Below are 19,143 nucleotides of genomic sequence, written 5' to 3' on the forward strand. Positions count from 1 at the left end.
CTTTCACATCCCCATGACTCCCATCCATTTAGAGCATGATACAATACAAGTAACTCCCTGCTATAAATAGCGAAGTCCTGCCACTGTCACTCTTGTATCACATTCCCCATTTAAAAGTGATTTCAAATCTTCTCTCATAACAGTAACAGCTCAAATCAAGGCTCAGCAGCCTGCTGAAACAGCAGGGCTCAAAGCATCCCTTTTCATTTTTAAAGCCTAAGAATGACATGAAAACAACATTTTCACACTCAACATTTGAAAATGTTTGGTGATTTTCTCAGTCAGCAAAAAGTATCAAATCCAGAGATAGAACATCAGGTTTTAATTTCAGTGAGAATTACAGTAGTTAAGCAATTTTCAGGTTTCAGTTTTGAAATATCTAATGCTTGTGGTTAAGTTCACATACATGTTCAAACCCACCACCTTCCATGGGCCTCTTGTGATGCATAAAGCTAAACATGCACATAATGGAATATGCCCAGAAAGACTAATAAACAAACTGTGCTTCACGTACAGGTTTTTCTTGCACGTCACTCTACTGAGCACATCTGTATATTGAAGAAACCAGTAAACAATTTATCTTATTGGCCAGAAGTTCCACAAAATATTTACTCCATAAATTCATTTAAAGAATCTGTGTTTACAAAAGTTATAAGCTGGGAAATAGCACACTGGAATCCAGAGACAAACTGCTGTTATTCTTAACCTATACAGGGAAAATGCTACACATTCTGGAGTCTATGAGTACTAATGTTAACCAGTCCATTTTAAAATTGTGTGTATATGAAGAGACAGACAGATATGCACGTGCATTACAACTGCAAAGAAAATAAGAAAGAAGTAAGTTTAAACATAATTAGGGGAAAAATATATGAAGCTCACTATGGGAAATCAAGAAACACTGCCATCAAGTGGCTACATAAAGATTTTGTCTATTTGCAGGTTTCCTCTGCAAACTGCAGACTAAATCTACTGAAATGACTCTTACTTCGTAACAATTGTCGCAGGACAGCAGTACCTTCTTTGTGTCTCCAGGATAAAGGACAACAAATTATATACTCCTGGAGAAATCCTGGGGACTTCCATATCAGATTTGAAAAGTACTTTGGTGCCTAAAAGTTCTTGCAGACATTCTGTGAGCTATCCAAAACTGTTGAAGCATCTAGCCTTTATCAGGCAAATACAAAAAAACTCTCCTCCATCCTCACCGGCAGGCCAGGCAATCCTTCTTCTCCAGGGAATCCTTGTGGGCCTGGCTCACCCTGCCAAGGGGAAGAGGTAAACACAATAAATGACTGTATCCATAAAAGCCACACTTGCCCCAATCACCCATCATGCTCCTGACTCCTAAAGCAAGGTCTTGTGATTTATTCAGCAGCACGTATACCTGATTTGTGTCTTGTCACGTGTCAGATATAGCGTCTCATTACAAAGCTAGTGCATGCAACAGATTTTCTGTGGCCACTTCCCATGGCTTCACAGACTGCTGCTTGGGAACTGTTGTTCAACTGTTCCCCATTGCTAGAAGGCAAACCAGAAGCATTTCACATCCTCACCTAGGAAATCTGAACATGCATAGTACTTCATGAAAAGCAACAAAATAAAATGTGATGCTATAACACCATGTATTCACAATCCTGCTTACATGTTCAAGAGCAAGCCAAAAGGAAAGGCACTAAAGTTTGAGTCTAAGCTCAAACTAATATAACTCCACCAAGTATGACAGCGTCTCTCATGACTAATGTAGGGTCTAGGCAAGCTTGGACTCAGCTTTCAAACTAGCCTGTCCAGTTCCCAAATTAATTCAGTATGTCTAAATCTCAGGTGTGTAGAGAATCAAGATCCATACAGCTTTTACAGAAATACAGATAAGCTAAATATATATCTCCATAAATGCCTGGATAACACAATAAAGGGGAAAAATCCGATTATTTCTGAGTAGTATGTATACATAGTGAAAACAAAAGAACTGAACTTTTGCTTTTTCTTATTTATTTTTCCCAAAAGATTAGGTTTTCTGATTGGATTCACATAGTTTCACAGTTCACAGGTTGAAAAGAAACAAACTACAGCTCATTCATTTTTACAAGTAAAGACGAAAACATTTAAATGGCTTTAAGATTCCTTCTTCTAAGTATGCTCTACACCAATCTGAATTAAGAATATCTTTATTCAAAAGCTGTCCGGCCACTTAAGCTATTGCAGAAAATGACTATGATTTGTGAATACAACAGTCTTTACTGCTCAGCAAATTCATTCAGCCTTTGTAGCAAGGGGAGGGGAAGAGCTTGTAAACTGAATTTACAAACCTTTTCTCCTTGCTTCCCTTTCGGGAATCCCATGAATTCAAGTATTCCAGTAGACGGTGGGGGACCTGGAGGGCCAGGCAGTCCTACATCACCCTGTAGGCAAAAGAAGAATCCTTTAATATAGACAGAATGCGTTTGCTTTCCTATTAAGTTGCTTTTGATTCGGAAAGTTGTCACTCTAATTATACCCTGCATATGTTACATCTGTGTGTCTGAAGGCTGGCATTGGAATTTGGCTACGAAAATCAAAAGCCTCAGACTGAAAATTAAGAAGAACAAAATGCATTAAACCTGTTTAAGAGGAGATAAAACATAGAAAAAGAAAAGGGGGTCAGCTTTTGAATCAACAGAAAAGCTCTGAAAACAAAGATACCTCCAGAAAAACTTTGGGGCAAAATATGAAAGAGAATGAGGTGAGAGACAGCTAGAAAGATATGAATGTAATTGACACATAATATCAAGAAATAATTAATAGAAGATGATGTCTCAGGAGAGTCAGGAAAATGTCCTGGCTTATAGCAGGTTCCTCTCCTTCGTTACAAATGGAATGTGTAGCATGCATTGATTTTAACAGCAGACTCGAGCTCCAAATTGAGAACTTGGAGAAGTCCCACTATGCCAGTGTAAATCCTCACACAGACTGCAGGACCCCTGTTTAGGACAGTGAGATTATAAAATTACATGTCAGTTGACCCAAAGACTATTCTGAAAGACAAACAGAGTAAGTCAGTAGAAAAATGTAATACAAGAGGTAAGGTGCAAAAGAAGCTGAAAGGCAGAGATCTAAAAGAAGTCAAAGGACCTTATGTCTGGATGGACATAAGGAAAAGAAACTGTAGTGAGATTTTTTTTTCCCCCTTCATCCAGGAAAAATTCCTATTCCTTTCTTTGTATAACAACAGATAAGGAACCAGCAAAAATCTTCAGTATTTGGATCGTCACTCAGTGCAAAAGCAGAAAAGAAGAAAGAGAAGAAAATACTCGAATTAAACCATCTTCCAGTGAGGTCTAGCTATGATGGAACACTATCTAAAATACGTATATAGAACTGTGGAGTATTACTTCATGTCATGTCCATAACAGAACAGGTTTCACCTACCTTTTCTCCTTTCTCTCCTTGAAAGCCTAATCCCATGTTACCCTAGGGGGAAAAAATAGTGATGAACAAACAACCACAACAACAGCACCACTATTATGTAGGGCCTCAACCCTGACAAAAAAAAATTAGGTGCAGAAAGGAGAAAAAGGTAGGTACTTACTTTTGGGCCTGGTGGTCCAGGGGGACCCGTTGGACCCTAAGTGCAAACAAGATCAAGATTTTATTTCTTTTGACATAAGTAGGATGCACACAATAGCAGCAATGTCTTAACAACTATGATGAACAGTATGCCCCTTTGGCACTGTGGTTAATTAAAAGCAAACCTCAATTTAAAAGCGACAAATATTTCAAAGCAGGTCTTTTTTTTTTTTTTTTTTTTTTTTTTTTTTTTTTTTTTTTTTTTTATACCTCTGCCCTATGGAAACTCATTTCTAGCATCTTGAAAAAAGCAATTTGCCAGAACGTTTTGTGATGACAAAGGCTTCAGACATGCAGAGGTCAGCATATTCCCTTTAGTCCTGAGACTAGGAAATGCTCAGAATAGTAAAGTCAAGTGTTTGTGGGACAGCATATTAGGGCCTTGCTGCAGTTCTCATTCATAATTGCTGCTCTGACCACTACTCCAGAAAGGAATTTCCACTCTTGCGACAAGCCCAAAATTTTGAGTTTGAGTATTCTACAGTTGAAGTCAATTGTACACAAACCTTTTAGACGCACACACTCTTTTGCTCCTTGCTGTGACATAAGTATAGGTAAGGATGGAAAATTGCCAATATTTTGAACTGTTTTATCAACAAGTGCAAGAGTCAAAATCTCTTACCTGCAAACCTGGCAAGCCTATAGGGCCTACAGAACCTGCTGGACCTGGAAAACCTTTTGGACCCTGTAAGAACAAGTTTTAAATTTTAACCCTTTTTGTCATGTTTTCTCAGTCAGTAGTCAGTGTTCTCATTTGCACTCTACTGGTTCTTAATATGGTTAACTTCAATATTCAAGAAAAATAAAAAAAAAATTCATGTCAAGTATACCAAATAAAAAACAATTTTGTTCACCTGAGGGGTTCACATGAGGTAGCAAGTATCTTGGACAAACTGTTGAGTACTTTTCCACTCACTGGCTTCAAAAGGAGTTGTGAAGGTACTGAGTATCTTAAGAGATTCAATACTTAAAAAGCCACAGAATTCACACAGTGTATTAGACTCTTCCTTCCAAAAATTGTTAGAGGTAACACAATAACAAGGCTAAGATATTTTCTCTAGTTTATATTTTTGTAAAGATTTTTTTGCGTAATACAAATTTGTCAGGGACAAAATTCCAGCTGACAACATCCCTTCAAATGCCTCAGTGATTGGAAAGCAATTGCAAAGAACACAGGAAAACTACAGAATGTGTAGGGCTTAGCTCATCAAATCCCAGACAAGAGAAATTGAGTTTCAGAAAACATAAATAATATCCTCTGATTATGTACACCAATTTAATTTCTATAATAATCTATTTGATCTTATTAGATTTATTTTGAAAGTCAAAGTTACAGAGATGAATGGTAGAAGGAAGATCAACTTTAAAAGGAAAAACAGAACAGGTACTAGCAAAAAAAGATTTACTCTACCATAATTTAGATTCACTCATACAGCTGGAAAACTTGGATTTGCTCATGCTACTGGTATCATATGTGTAAACAAATGACCCACTAATTTAAAAGGTCATCAATACAAGCAAATACTTTACATAATTCAAGTGACCAGAAAAATTACCTACTTAATGTAATATTCCTTAAAATCATTATTTCTCAAATTAAATAACTTACAGAAATTCCATCCAACCCAGGAAGACCATTTTCTCCCTAAAAATTACAAATATCTTCGTGAAAAATAGACATTATTGTAACAAAATATAGATGACATTAAGATTTTTACAAATAAAAAAATTTGCTCTTTGTTAATATTAGATCAAGTGCATAGGGGAAAATATTCTGACATTTGTGCTTCCATATTTAAAATGGGCACATTTTAATGGAGAGATTCTAAAACTCTGGAGGAATGACAACCATATTTATGGGCAAGAAGAGAAACTTTTATGGCATGACAACAAATCATATTCATTGCAAAGGCACTGTAAAACATGCTGTAAAAATTTTCATGACAAAAACATTGTAAAACAAGTGAAAACATATCATTATCATTTCAGATGATCAGTATTTTCCATAAATATCTAAATTAATAAATAAAGATCTGTTTGACTTTTACCAACTTAAATGAATGTATATAACGTTAGTAGACTTTTAAGAAAGTTCATAATCTTGACCAAAAAACTCTGTGTGGGGGGACTTAAAGCACAGAAAAAAAATCTTAAAATTCTGAACATTTAATAACATATGAGGCTGCCAAATACACCATAAAAGGTACTGAATCTTTTATAATTTCATCCCAAATCTAGTACTTCTTGCAAAAAACAAAATCATTTTAAGTTGTTGAATGTTTATTGCAAGGCAATAAGGAATTAAATCTTTTGCATGACAATATTCAAGAATACAAGTATTGTTCTGAACAACAAACTGAAACCATCTTTCCATAGTTTGTATCATCTGTATAGAAAATAAAATTTCCTGTATCTGCATAGGAAATATGATACAGAAATTTCAGTGTAAGTTCCTTATTAAACAACGAGAGTAAAACCTTGACTTCACTGTAGTAAATGATGGAACACTACAGGCAGGATATGAAGTTTAAATCCAGAATATAACTGATTACTTGCTAGTACATCCCAGCACAAAAAACACTGGGAGGTGTTCGGGATTTCACAGCAGCAGAAATCTTAGCAAGCACTTGAGAGCTTTCTGGGCTGTTGTTTCAACAGGCTTAGCACATGTCAGGATGCCAGTTACAGGAAAGCTCTGAGTGTAGGTGATGGCCCCTTCCTTTGCTACACCTGCATCTAGAAAAATGTACACTACTTCACTTGAGACAGGACAAGCTTACAAGAAATTCCTTAACATCCACTGTATGACACTGAAAAGGCAATGGTGCTAGCTCTCCAGGGGCAGAAGAAAGACTAACAGCTATATGCTAAACAGCAACATGACGAGCAATGTCCCATGCAAACTTGCATCTCACTATGGGATGAACAAGATGCTGCAAGAATTAGGCTACTCCAAGTTGTGAGAGTATTTTGTGTTGTCGTTAATGAAGTTGTGGCCTTTTTTACAGCTCTGCATTCAGACATAGCCAGGCTAGCCACATCTAGCATTGTGAGCAACCTAACGGGCAGCATCAGCCCTGCAACTTCCACTCTGCAGGATGTTGAAGTGTTTTCCTGCAAGCTATTTTCCCCTATGTCATGACAAGTCTTACCTTCATTCCTTTAAGGCTGCTTTGGGCAAAGAAAGGTTCTCCTTTAAGACCTTTGGGACCTGGACGACCCTGTTAAAAAATAATGTTAAAAATAAATTTCTGGAAAAAATGCAGATTCCATTTTGAAAGAAATCATATCCAGCAAAATGAATGAGGCAGTCTAACAACTCCAGTAAGCTGCAAAAGTACTACTGCAGCTTTGTTAAAGGAGCTGTGGTATTATGAGAACTTAAGACTTCCCACAGTTTTGGAAAAACAAGGTTCTGCAAATATTTTCTCTAGTATTTTCCTGTTTACACTAAATTTCCCTTTTATTACAGGGCATCAAAAACTTTTAAGATCCTATTTGAATCTATCTGATTCTGTTCACATATGTTTCCCTTTCGTAACACTGTAAACAATTGAATTTTATTTAGAGGAATATTCAAGGGGAAAACAAACCAGTAGACTATATGAGCCTTATGAAAAAGCTGCAAGTATAATTTTAGATTTACCCAATTTATTTTAATTTTTATCATCCCACCCAATTTATGTGGGGTGATTTCATTTAATTGCCAATTTAATTTGAGGGTTGTTAGCTGATACACGCAGCTTTCCTTGCCAAAAATGTAATCCTACAAGCAATACAAAACAAAATTTTGAGCAGTAGGTATGACTAAACCAGTTACTTTAGAAAGCAGTACTTAAATTTGATCTTGTTGCTTAGGTATTTTCAACATTATATAAATGTACAAGTCTGGACAACATAAAAAGATTTTTCAGTATAGTTTAGAAAGCTGAAACAAATGGCATTACTCATATCTGCGAGCTGTGCTTTCTTCTTCTTCATGTAGTTGCAAAAGATCCTTTTACATGCAAAGGAGCTCCACTGCCTGCAGGATTAGTCACATGACTTGTAAGATCAGGCTTCAGATGTGAACAAGTATTTTTCGCTTTTGCTAGAAGAATGCAAAAGTAACTCCATACTTCTATAAAAGGGTATAATTCTCAAAAGCATCTAAGAATGGCACTCTCATAGCTAATCCTACCCACTTAAAACAGGGTGCACAGTATCTCCAAAGATCAGTTCATTCTGGAAGGTAGATGGGGAGAAGTGCTCACGCAAGGGCCACTCTGTATACACAGAGAGTCCAGATAAGAAGACTAGACAGCTAATTTTTAGGTGACTAGGACACATCAGATAAATCCCCAATCTGGTAGGTTGGAAATGCTTTTGACAGTAAAACACTAAGAGGCATCTAAACTAAATCTAAACTAAATCCCAATGACACTCATTGAGATTGAATCTTTGGGCTATCTTGAGACCTGAAGAAGGCATCCAATATTTGATGCATAGACTTGAGCATATGACAATGTATTTTTCTGAATCAGCATCCACTAACTTGAATGGTACCAGGTGCCACTTCATGATCCTTACAGACTCTACTGTGGTCACTTCTTGGTTAGCTTGAATATTGCCAGTGACAATGGTATTTTTTGAATGTGCAAGTTGCTTAGTGACTACAAAACACCGCATTCGCCTCGGGACATACAGGCAGCCCAGGTATGCCAGGAAACCCATCTGATCCAGAAACACCAGGACTCCCAATGGTACCATTGCAGCCATCAACGCCAGGCAGACCTCTAGGTCCAGGTTGGCCAGGGTGACCCTGTGTAAAAGAGAAAAAGAGAATATGACTGACTGGAGGCATTTTGTTAGTAGTATAACTGTCCCCAGAAAGCTGATACCTTCCAAATGACAATATATAAAAAAAAGGAAACAGAAATCCCACTCAGGTCTGGTGTATGGCACACTGCAGTAAAACTAACTTCTTCAGACAGCATTATTTATCCTCCCTGAAGCCTAAATCCTAAAACGTTGGCTTGATTCATGTAATTATCTTTTCTCCAAGCGATAATTTTATGAAGTACGTATCTGGTGCATGAGCAGGTCCTAAAAAAGCAATAGTCATTCCACAGCAGTCTGAGCTATGACACAGTGTAAAACAGCATGCAAGAGTGCAAGCCCCCTGACACCATTAATGAAAGTTGCTCATGTAAAAACAAAAGAGATGCAGGCTCAACAATACTGAGCATTTACAACACCAATCTAGTCAATGTTTCAGTGACTTCTCTTCCTCTCTAGTGTGGATTCTTTCCTTTAATAGTTCAACAAATGTTACAGCTCCAGCACCAGGCTGTTCAAGCAAAACAGCTTTTCCCTTTATGTTAAACTTATCAAAAAGCCTTAGGCAAGGCAACTGGGAGAAGGAGTTAATTAAACTAACTGTCTTTAAAAATATATATACATGTAATGTTCAGTTAATAATCCAATAGAGTAGAAAAGAAACTGTACAGAAAAGAACGGTACCTAATTCTGATTTCACATCCACTTTGCCCTGGTATAGCTCTACTAACTTCACTGAAGTTTATTCTGCATTATACTGGTGTGAAGCACATCAAAGTTTGAATTTGAGTTACTTTTTCAGTAATACATGGATGGGCAGGCAAAACACAGAAAGGCAGAACTGTCAATCATTACCTGGCTGTTAAGCTTCTCTTTATTCTCTCTTCCTTTCCACAGAAATAATCTTTTTGGCACTCAAAGGCAGCATTTTGTGGCAGGAAGAGCAATGAAACTTATGGACATAGTATCAATAACTAACAGTTTTTTTCTTCTTCACACCTTGATCTTGAATCATTCCAGAAGTACTTTTGTTTGATCCCAAAGATTCATCTTTATGATATAGCATTAAACAAGTTATGACTCATACTATGAAAGTAAAAAATAAACAAGGATAAAATGGGGATAAAGCAGAACATTAGCAATTCTTCATGCCTGACACTTAAAACAAATCAGTTTTGTGCTGCTAAAGGTCTTCTCCATCTGAGCCAACAGCATATGCTCTGACCAAATCCAGTGAGAATTTTGCAGTAATGTAAAGCCTTTTATCTAAGGATCTTAAAATGCTTTGTGAATATGTGAGAATGCTATAATCTTCATTTCACGGATGAGAAGCTGGGGGCACTAAGCAGTAGAGTGACTTGCCCACAGATGCAAAGCAACTTAGGCCGTAGTTATATAAACACTCAAACTGATCAGCAGTCTCAGCTGCTGCCAGAAGGGCCACCTCATGCTCCTGGCTGCTCACATCTGCCCCCTCCCTGTGCTCAAACAAGCACAGGCAGAGCAGGCGAGTCAAATCAGGAAAACAACACAGCTGAGAACTAACTGTTTTGTTTCTCACTGGGGTTAGTTATCAGTCAGACCAGTTCCTTAGTCCAGCTCGTTTGGCAACCACATGGCAACAACCAACAAAATGGAGAGAAGGGGAGAAAGCCCAGATCTGCACCAGAGAAAAGTATCTCTTTCAGATGAGCTTAAGTCAATAAGATGCAAAGTAAACCAAGCAAAAGTAGGTCTGTACCACAGTGTTAAAGTAGTTCATCCAGACACGTATAAATTTGAGATTAAACAAGGCCTCAGGACATTGAGTGACATCATCCCAAAGCATTAGTGCTGGGCACGACTGCTTACATAGCAGCAGTTGCCAGGGTAATTAAAGTCCATTGTGAAAATACTCACATGTGTTGTGCGAGCAGGAACTTGCCAGTTCGAGGTAAGTGATATGTGAAGCTTGAAGCAGCAATTTATTGCCACTTATCTTTGTCTCCCAGAAATTATTTCATTTGGCTCCCCAAACTGGATCAAATCAGTAGCAACCCACTCTCCCCCATCATGTGGTATGTCACAGCAGACAGCAGCAAGTATCTGATGAGACAGACCAACAGTGACAGCAGATGGAGGCCAGAATGGTCAATGTCAATCAAGTCTTTCATCTAGTTTAGGGCACCAACAAAACCAGAAGCCAAGTAGAACAATGTATTTGGTTACAAAGTAAGGTGGCCAGCTGAACGTCCAACATCTGCCCCTCCATGCTAGACAACATGGAGCCACGCTGCTGAGTCTCCAGTGCTGGCCAAGAGCCAGCTCACAGCAGGCAGCTGGTGGTGGGTCTCATGTCTCAGGAAAGGCTATGGGTGAGATCTTTTAACTCCTTGCCCAAAACAGCCTCTAAGCATCCCAGAGGATTTTGGTGTCTTCTCACCGTGTGAGGGACACTGAGCTCACAAGGAGGGGGTATAACTTATGCTGACCACAGCTATTTCTTATCTGTCTTAAATACATCTGTGGCCCTGTCTCTTAAACCCATGACCTCTATGCCTGTGATTCTAAGTCAAAGCATAATGCAGGCACAAACGCACACACAAACACACACAAGTTACATAGGCTATCTCTTTCACTTTAGGAAAGAAAACACAGGATTTCCTACTTGCTGGCTAATCTGCAATCAGAATTTATGATGTTTTAAGGGCCTTATCTAAGCAGATACTGAGCACCCATAGCTGACTTCCTTGAGAGTCGTAAGGTCTGGCTTTAAAGAAGCTTTTCTCCAGAGATTTAAAGCATTTATTGAAAGAGTAGTTTTGATTTGAAAAATGGCGGTTAATAGTTGCACTGCTCTCACCTCCTCTAATTCTTGTTTTGGCAGATGTGCCAGTTCAGCCCAAGCAGCTCAACTAAGGCAGAGGACTTCTGCAGTCTTTACTTACGACAGGGCAGAATGATTAGTTTATAGAGCTGAGCTAAAACACTGGCTTGAGAGAGCACGCTTGAGAGATCGCTTGTGCTCTCTGTCCTTACAAAATGAGACGTTCCCTGGGAGACAGATAAGGAAACTTGAACTGCTTGGTTAGACACTTGCTTTAACTGACTCTTGCTCATATACCAACACTGTGACCCTGAGGGGCCTCTTTTCTAAATCAAAAGGGCTTAGCACAAAGGTGATCCCAACAGGAGAGCTCAACAAATACTTAAAAACAAAGAAACAAATGCAACCAAGGGTGAACACAAAACTAACTGCATAAGCAGTTTCATGCATTGGTACAGCAAAGTGGCCATTTTACAGCCTTTGCAAAGAGCCTGCATTTTCTCAGCAAGGGCCATAAAAAAGAGAACTTAGTGTCTCCTTGCAGCACTAGGTTTCGTGGTGCAGACAAGGGCTCACATCTCATAGAAGTATTTCCTTCTCAAATGCCTTGAACAGTTCATGAACAGCTCCTGTCCCCACTTCCAGCCTTTGCCAGAGGTGTGCTTGAATGTTGTCCTTTGGGAAAAAATAAACTTCCTGAATACAGCTAAGTATTTGAGGGTCTCTTCTACAATGTGATGCAGATGGGCTAGCAATAAACACATGCTGCTGCTGTATTTACTAGGTCAAAGGGATTTGTCAGGCCAGCTGCAACAACATGATTTATTTGCCACCAACATTCCCCAGGGGAACTCTGCGGTACACCACTTCCCATAAGGTCAATAGTGAGATTCCCCTCTGAATCGTGGCCTTGCAGCCTTTTGGCCATGAGTAAAATATACCTGCCCACGCTAACCTGTATGCTCCAAAGAATCTCTCTTCATAATGGGATGCTAATTCTTGTGCGGAGATAGCAATGTATTTTTACTCATCTCTTACATGTACCAGCATACACAAGCTCTACCTCCTTTGCTCGGCATTTCACACATCCATACAATGTCTATAAGATACTCCTTATCCTGAACTGCAATTAGCAAATGCACAAACATTTCCCCAAGCAGCAGCGTTTGCTGTTTCCACCCCGGAATGGAGGTATTTATCACAATGTCTAGAAAGAAAACAATAAGCATTAGTTTCTTTCCTGTAGTTCTGACACAGGAGAGCCACAGTGGCAAGCATTTTGCTGTTCACGAGCCGCAAAATCTGCCTCCTTCCCACTCGCCCACCTGCAGAGTACCTTAAAGCAGACAGAGCAGATCTGCATATGCTGGAGGCTTTGTATCCTTTCTACCACCTCCCCCCGACTCTCTCCTTGGAACGCCTCTCCCTGCCAGCTACCTGGCAGTGGCTGCTGCTGTATCTCTCCCCTCCCCTGATTGTTGGGAATCCCCTTTCTCCAGAGCCTCCTCTGAAAAAAACACCCTGAGAACAGCATGTTCCCAGAATGTGTTCAATTAAATTAAGTGTTATGGGAACAGCTTGTTCTCTTCTGAGCTGGAGAGCTGGCTGGTGGGAAAAGAAAAAAAAATAGCAGCAAGGGAGTAGAGCAGGAGAGAAAACAGGCAAGGATGAGAGGAGGGGGAAAGAAGGGCAGGAGCCAGGAAGGAACTGGAATTGAGCAAGCCCTTTCACAGGGCCAAGTGTGCACTTTCAGCCAATCTATCAAAACAATTCAGTTTTTGATAAGAAAAGAAGTCAGAAAACATTGCTTTATTGTTGAAGTTTTTGATCAGCTGAGGAGGTAGGGAAGATGGGGAAGAACATGAGCATGGACAGATGACAAAAAAATACAGAAGATGGAAAAATGCCATCAATAAGAAGAAAAAGAATTTTAATACAAGATGGAGGAATTGGAGTGAGCTAAGAAGTGTAAAGGGAGCAAGGAAGTTCGGGGCAACTTCTACAGCAGCTCCAACTAAACTTCCCCCAAAGTGAAATGACTGGAAGACATCTTTGCAAGAATCACTGGGGAAAAGCAAAGCAAATGGAGCCAGCCAAAATATTGTGGGCACATATTTTTTGGTATAGTATAGGAAACAACTGTCACTACAACTTTCAAATTCTAAAGAAAGAAACGGACAAACAAAACAAAACAAAAAAATCCTCACGATCAGGGAAAGTAGCTAGCTAGCACTAGCATCAGGAAAATGCTGCAATTATCTCTTTCCTACCTTAGGTTTCTGAAAGGCTGAGACTTAAACAGAACTAATTGATACCTAGTGGGGAAGCAGGGAGTCTCTGGAGGGCATCAGCTTTATTCACTGTTTTCTTTCACACCATAGGAAAAAACAACTGAGGAAGACCTAATAAGAGTTATCACATAGAAGGCTGCTACAGAGAAAAGGGGAATAATTTGATCTCAGTGTCCATAATGTGTAAGATAGCAGTAACAAGCTTAAATTAAGGAAAGAAAAATTCATGCTAGACATTAGGAAAACTTCTGTTGTTACAAGGTTCTAAGAATAAGTTATGTGAACATACATTAAGAGTGGCCTGCAACACAGCAGACCCTGTCTGTTTAGTAGCTCGACCTCCCAATTCCCTAAGTCTGTGATTTTACGATATGATGTTTTCTAGACAGAATCCCAGAACAAAATTTTATGAAAGAAGCAGTAGATCCCCACATAACTCAAGGCTTACTTCTTGATGCTTCTCAGCCTCCTGTCATCCCATAATAGAGTCCCTACCTGCTACAATACAACATGGGGCCACCAGGTAGACTAATGAAAATTGCCATTTCCCTCCAGAGCACAGCAAGCACTTGGCAAGACACTTTTTACATGTGCTGGCACAGTCTCACTGTGCTTACGTGCTTTTGGTTGTGACTAACATTCTGGTGACTAATATTCATATATTTACACAGTCAAACTCACTGGGATCCCATTGATGCCTTGAAACCCAGGAACTCCCATTGGGCCCTGAAGAAAAAGAAGAGTATACATTATATTTCATTTTTTCAAACTGTATATTTCAGTCATCTGTGAGATACTTTTTACACCAACATTTGCTGTCTTGGACTTTAACTATGAACATGAACAAGAACAAATTATCTTATGCAGATTCTCTCTAATCTCAGGGGTCAGTGAAGATACAAACTGAGCATCTGAGCTGGACTGAATGCCAAATGAGTGCTTCAGGAATATTTTCATCAGGCAATTTAAAGGAAAAATACAATCTCCTACTGCGCATCTGGGGAAAACAAGATGCGAGGAAAATAAACAATCTAGTATAAGCTTAACTCCCTGCATCACATTTGATCATCCAAGAGTTTCAGCTGTTCCTATTGGTTTTCTTTCTGTACCTAGATACCACCACCTGGAAACACAGAGGCTGGCTTCAGACTACTGTTGGCCTGGATGCAAGTAAATACTTCTTTGTTGGTTCTATTGTTCTGTTGTAAATAAAAGCAGAATGGGCCGTGCGAGCAGAATACCCAGCTTAAACTATAGCAATTGCTTTGGAAAGGTGAAGTATATTGCTTCTCTGAGAGATAAGACGGAGAATATTACTGCATGTTGGTATTGCACATGCATCCATTTCAGTGTACAGAAACAGCAATTCTGGAGTAGATATGGGATTCTTTCAGTGCAAGGAAATTGATTCCAACATTGCCCTGGTGTTTTATTATTTCAATTACATGTGCAAAATCAGCAATGCTTGCAGCAAGAAGAAAATGTCTCCACAATGGCAAATCTGTTTCTAATCCTCTGCAATCAGAGGCCAGCTCCTAACCTGGGCTTCTGTCTCTTCCTAAATATGGGTTTATTGATTTCAGTGTTACCTGCTAGAAATGTGGAAAAACTACCACCCGTATCAATAGTCAATCCTTGTCTTGAATCTTCCATTGCAGCTCAGATCAATGAAACAATATAGCAATGATTCATTGGCTACCAATGAAACAGGAAAGAATCCCACATTTAATGCTCTTGTCATTGTTTTCAGTTTACTTAGTTCTTGTCTTATAAGAAATAGTGGCTAGAACTACATATTGACTAACATGAAACAAGGGGAGAGAATAAGCACGTAACTGCAGCATATGAAAGCACAAATGAGCCAATTTTCATCTGGCTACCTCATCTATCAGTAGCTGTAAAAACGTGGCAAGATAAACTCTGGCAGTCTAGTCCTGGTAATTAAACTAGCTGCCTTTTTTTTGTTTTTACACTTAACCTGAGCACACTGCATCAGGTAGACTGACCAGACGTTCTGGACAGCTACAGAACGCAGGCACTTGTCCTGATGTCCCAGACTTCCTTCAGATTTTGGAAACAAGAGACAGCACACAAGACTTCCTCCATCTTTTAAGCTTTCAAGCTGCTGTCTTTGAAACATTGTTATTGTCCAAATGCGTAGGCATTAGAATAGGAATCTCACCCTCGTCCTCGCATCAGACAATATCAGACTTCCCCATCATCTAATCCACTATATAGCCCTTGGCAGGCTATGTGATGGGAGTATATACTCTGCATTGGCTCATATGATGGTGCATAATATATGTGACCTGTGCTGGGAATGAGTCCTCAGCATTTAACCCAAAACTCGGGTACTACATAACACAAACAGATGCCTGGAACACAATGGGAACTTTTCTCAATAAAAATTGTCCAAATGTATCTACTCTTCAGTAGAGAAAGCATTTGTTCATATTTCCATTCATTCTTCTGCCCAGTTCTGAATTCCCTCTTTCATACTTCCTTCCTAAGGAGAGGTGGCAGAACAAATCCTCATGGCATTACAGCATTTCTGTATTTGCTCTTCGGACCACTCTTACACACTGAGTTCATTGACACCCACATCTTATGCCAAGTTCTTACATTTAATATGATGTGTTTTATAGTACTCTTTCTGTTATAAATAACTTTTCACTTGCGAAAACCAAAATCCAGTTGCTCCTGTGGTGCCTCTTCCCTTTGCTTTACTAGAGACCAGCTCAGGAACTTTTATATAGGAGCCAGGCCCACTTCCCTCTGAGTATACTTTGATTAACACCTATCTGTCTCTGGGCAGGTGAAGCAAAAGACTCTACTTGCAAGAGCAACGATCATTTGGCTATTGTTCAGCTACCAGGATGGCTATAGTGTACAGACTCTCACAAGCAGCTATGGAACTGCATTCTCATTTCAAAATAAAAGCAGGAGATTCTCTAGAGATATCACTTAAATACTCTTTTCTTGTTGCCCCTGGATAGACAGGCCAAAGATTATCTTTATTCATTCAAAAACACATACAAGGTTATAGATTAATTGCAGGGAAAAAGAATGGAAAGCCTCTGTTGAACCTACCTTATCGCCTTTCTGTCCAGTTGGTCCAGGAGAGCCCATTGCTCCTTTCTCACCCTTTGCTCCTGGCAAACCTTCTGGTCCAGTAAATCCAGGAGCACCAATTGGTCCTTGAATCCCAATTGGTCCTGGTCGACCCTAATATACAAGAAGAAATAAGACAATGTGTCATGTTCACAAATTCATTTTCAATTACTCCATCCAGCTCGCTCTCTCATATAATTTGACAGCTTTCAGAATACTGTTCTCAGGGTAGGAAAGATATCCTAAATAATCCCCTGTACACTCACAGGTAAATAGAGATTGTAGAGTTATTTCGATTTCAAGTAAGAAAGTAAGTAATAGTAAGAAATCTTTCCCCTTTTCTGGAAGATTTCTTGCTACCCATAGGATTGCAGGAACAGGGGAAGATAACAGTATTTTGAGATCAAGCTGACTGCTTCTTTTTGAGGTTGCAACCTCTATTACCCAGATGTAAAGTACGAAAAGATTTTGTTTGTGTTTTAGATCAAACACATCCGAAAGATATAACAAGATGCAGATGGGTCACAAGCAATCAGAAAGCACACTTTCATTACTGGAGACCAGTAGCATGGTTGGCTCAAGACTGAGATGGATTCCACTGTCCTCTCCTGGTTACCTCACAGTCAGGATGTGGATTTTGATTTCTTGAGCAGAAGAAAGGGTGCAATGACTAAGCATCACCCGAAGATGGCAATCTTTTCTACAACTGCAGAGATTCATCTATGACTGATAAGCATTTATTGTTCTGTCACTAGAGATGTGCTGAGTAGCCTGGTACTTGTTTCTGTAACCAGCCAATGCTAAAGAAATCTTGCTGTAGACACTCTGATTTTTTTTTTATCAGCCTTAGAAGCTGCCTCTTGGCAGTTGAATACTTAAAACAGAGTTTTGTGTTAATGCTTTTTTACTTTTTATTCAGTTCGCTTTGAGGGAATCCAAAAGAGATCAACAGAGTCTACTTCCCGAAGTATTGCCAGTAGCAAATGGCAGTTTAGGGCAATGCTTACTGCTGGCAAGACATTCAGTAGATTAGAGGAAGTTATGTACGCAAATAATTAAGCCTTACATTAAAAGATGCAGAATGGAAGAGGAACAAAAAATACTCCTTTCTTTTCTAGGGCTTATGTCCATGGTAGCGTATTTCTCTTCTATTTCTCTAATTCCTTAAAACAGCAGAAGGAATGCAGCTCCCTGCTGCAAGGGTTTTAGAAATCTCAGCTGGAAACATACAAAGCCCTGACTCCGTGCCTTGGCAGGTAAAAAACTTTGCAGTTTATTTAAAAATGCATTTTTACTTATTCCTAATCAGAGAACTGAAACAAACCATAATTAAATGTATTTTTTCCAGTACCATTTTTGTACCTGTTCAGACTAAACCATTTCAGCATATATTCCATGTTTCTTCACTACAGCATCAGTTTTCTCTTTAACTGCAACAGTTCCCCTATGTCGCTCCTGTTGTGATTGTTTTATCCTGGCCATTTAACAGAGGTCAAGTGCATCTGCTTTATATCCTGTCCCTTTTCTATCTAGACACTATGCATAGCGTGCACTTCCAGAGGCACAGGCTCCTATCTGGAAAGGCTTTTCTGTCAATTAGTTTTAGCTTTTTCACTCTCGGTCAATTATCAATGGAATCCTTTATACTGGGAGCCATCTGATCAAAACATTAACCCCCAAATCTTCAGTGGTCCTTGGCAACTGTATGGAACAAGGAGGATGTTGTGAAAATCAAATGTTTTGCTCTCACTTTCAGTCTCAGCTTTAACCTTTTTAATTTCCCATGGTCAAAAACTATTTCAGAGAGTTTTCAAGCAACATCTCACTTACAAGACATGGTTTGTGGGCTGTTTGCCTTAAGGCAACATAGTAGTGGAGAGGTGTATGCTAAATATGGGCACATTACCGCTGTGGCCAGGCACCATCCTAAAAAGGAATAGCTCTCAAGAGGCTGAATTCCTCATCTGTTTGAATTGCTTACACTTTTGTGTTCAATTATTTTGACTGCCCATTTAGTGACAGCATTTCACAATGACTGGAACTGATACAAAATTAAAATTTTAGGAGGCTTCTCTTTTCTGCTGTTGTAAGTTGCTTTGACAAATATGGAACAGCAGATGGGATGGTAGGGACTAGTAACTACAGTTACTACTAGTGTTGTGGAAGAAGTAAATATGTTTTACCTACAGATCCTGAAATCAGAGAAAAAGCTCTCTTTTACTTTAGTGCCCTACAAAAAAGGTTTTAACAGCACTTGAAGATTTTCTCCAGTGTCTTAAGAGTCTCTAAAACTGTAAAGACACAATAAAGTGCTTCTAATCTCTCTGATAATGTGATTATACCATGATAATCAGGAACTCAAGAATTCCTACTGTTTCTTTTAAAGTCTGTGTGGATGGAAATCATGTTTTCTATGCTGAAACAAAGAACTTGCCTTAACTGCTTAAAAAAAAAGAAAGAAAGAAAAAAAAGCATTTTTTGTCGCTGGGCTGCATTTTTCGTCGCTGGGTA

At 39.1% G+C, this 19,143-nt stretch overlaps 1 protein-coding gene across 5 annotated transcripts in view; it reads right to left on the reverse strand.

The window, feature by feature from the left end:
* Positions 1-19,143, reverse strand: part of COL4A6 (collagen type IV alpha 6 chain) — a 139,354-nt gene that overhangs the window by 35,879 nt on the left and 84,332 nt on the right. For 3 of the 5 annotated variants that reach the window (XM_062584907.1, XM_062584908.1, XM_062584906.1), the window contains exons 5-14: positions 16,612-16,746; positions 14,203-14,247; positions 8,291-8,407; positions 6,759-6,827; positions 5,216-5,251; positions 4,229-4,291; positions 3,569-3,604; positions 3,409-3,450; positions 2,310-2,402; positions 1,209-1,262 (exon numbers count right to left, since the gene is read on the reverse strand). In XM_062584907.1, coding sequence (XP_062440891.1) covers positions 1,209-1,262; positions 2,310-2,402; positions 3,409-3,450; positions 3,569-3,604; positions 4,229-4,291; positions 5,216-5,251; positions 6,759-6,827; positions 8,291-8,407; positions 14,203-14,247; positions 16,612-16,746 — 690 coding nt within the window. Of the gene's footprint in view, positions 1-1,208; positions 1,263-2,309; positions 2,403-3,408; positions 3,451-3,568; positions 3,605-4,228; positions 4,292-5,215; positions 5,252-6,758; positions 6,828-7,553; positions 7,585-8,290; positions 8,408-14,202; positions 14,248-15,110; positions 15,173-16,611; positions 16,747-19,143 lie in introns of those variants that run through there. The other 2 variants (XM_062584909.1, XM_062584910.1) reach the window with 2 other exon arrangements.

Source organism: Rhea pennata, chromosome 11 (genome assembly GCF_028389875.1).
Source record: "Rhea pennata isolate bPtePen1 chromosome 11, bPtePen1.pri, whole genome shotgun sequence".
NCBI lineage: Eukaryota > Metazoa > Chordata > Aves > Rheiformes > Rheidae > Rhea > Rhea pennata.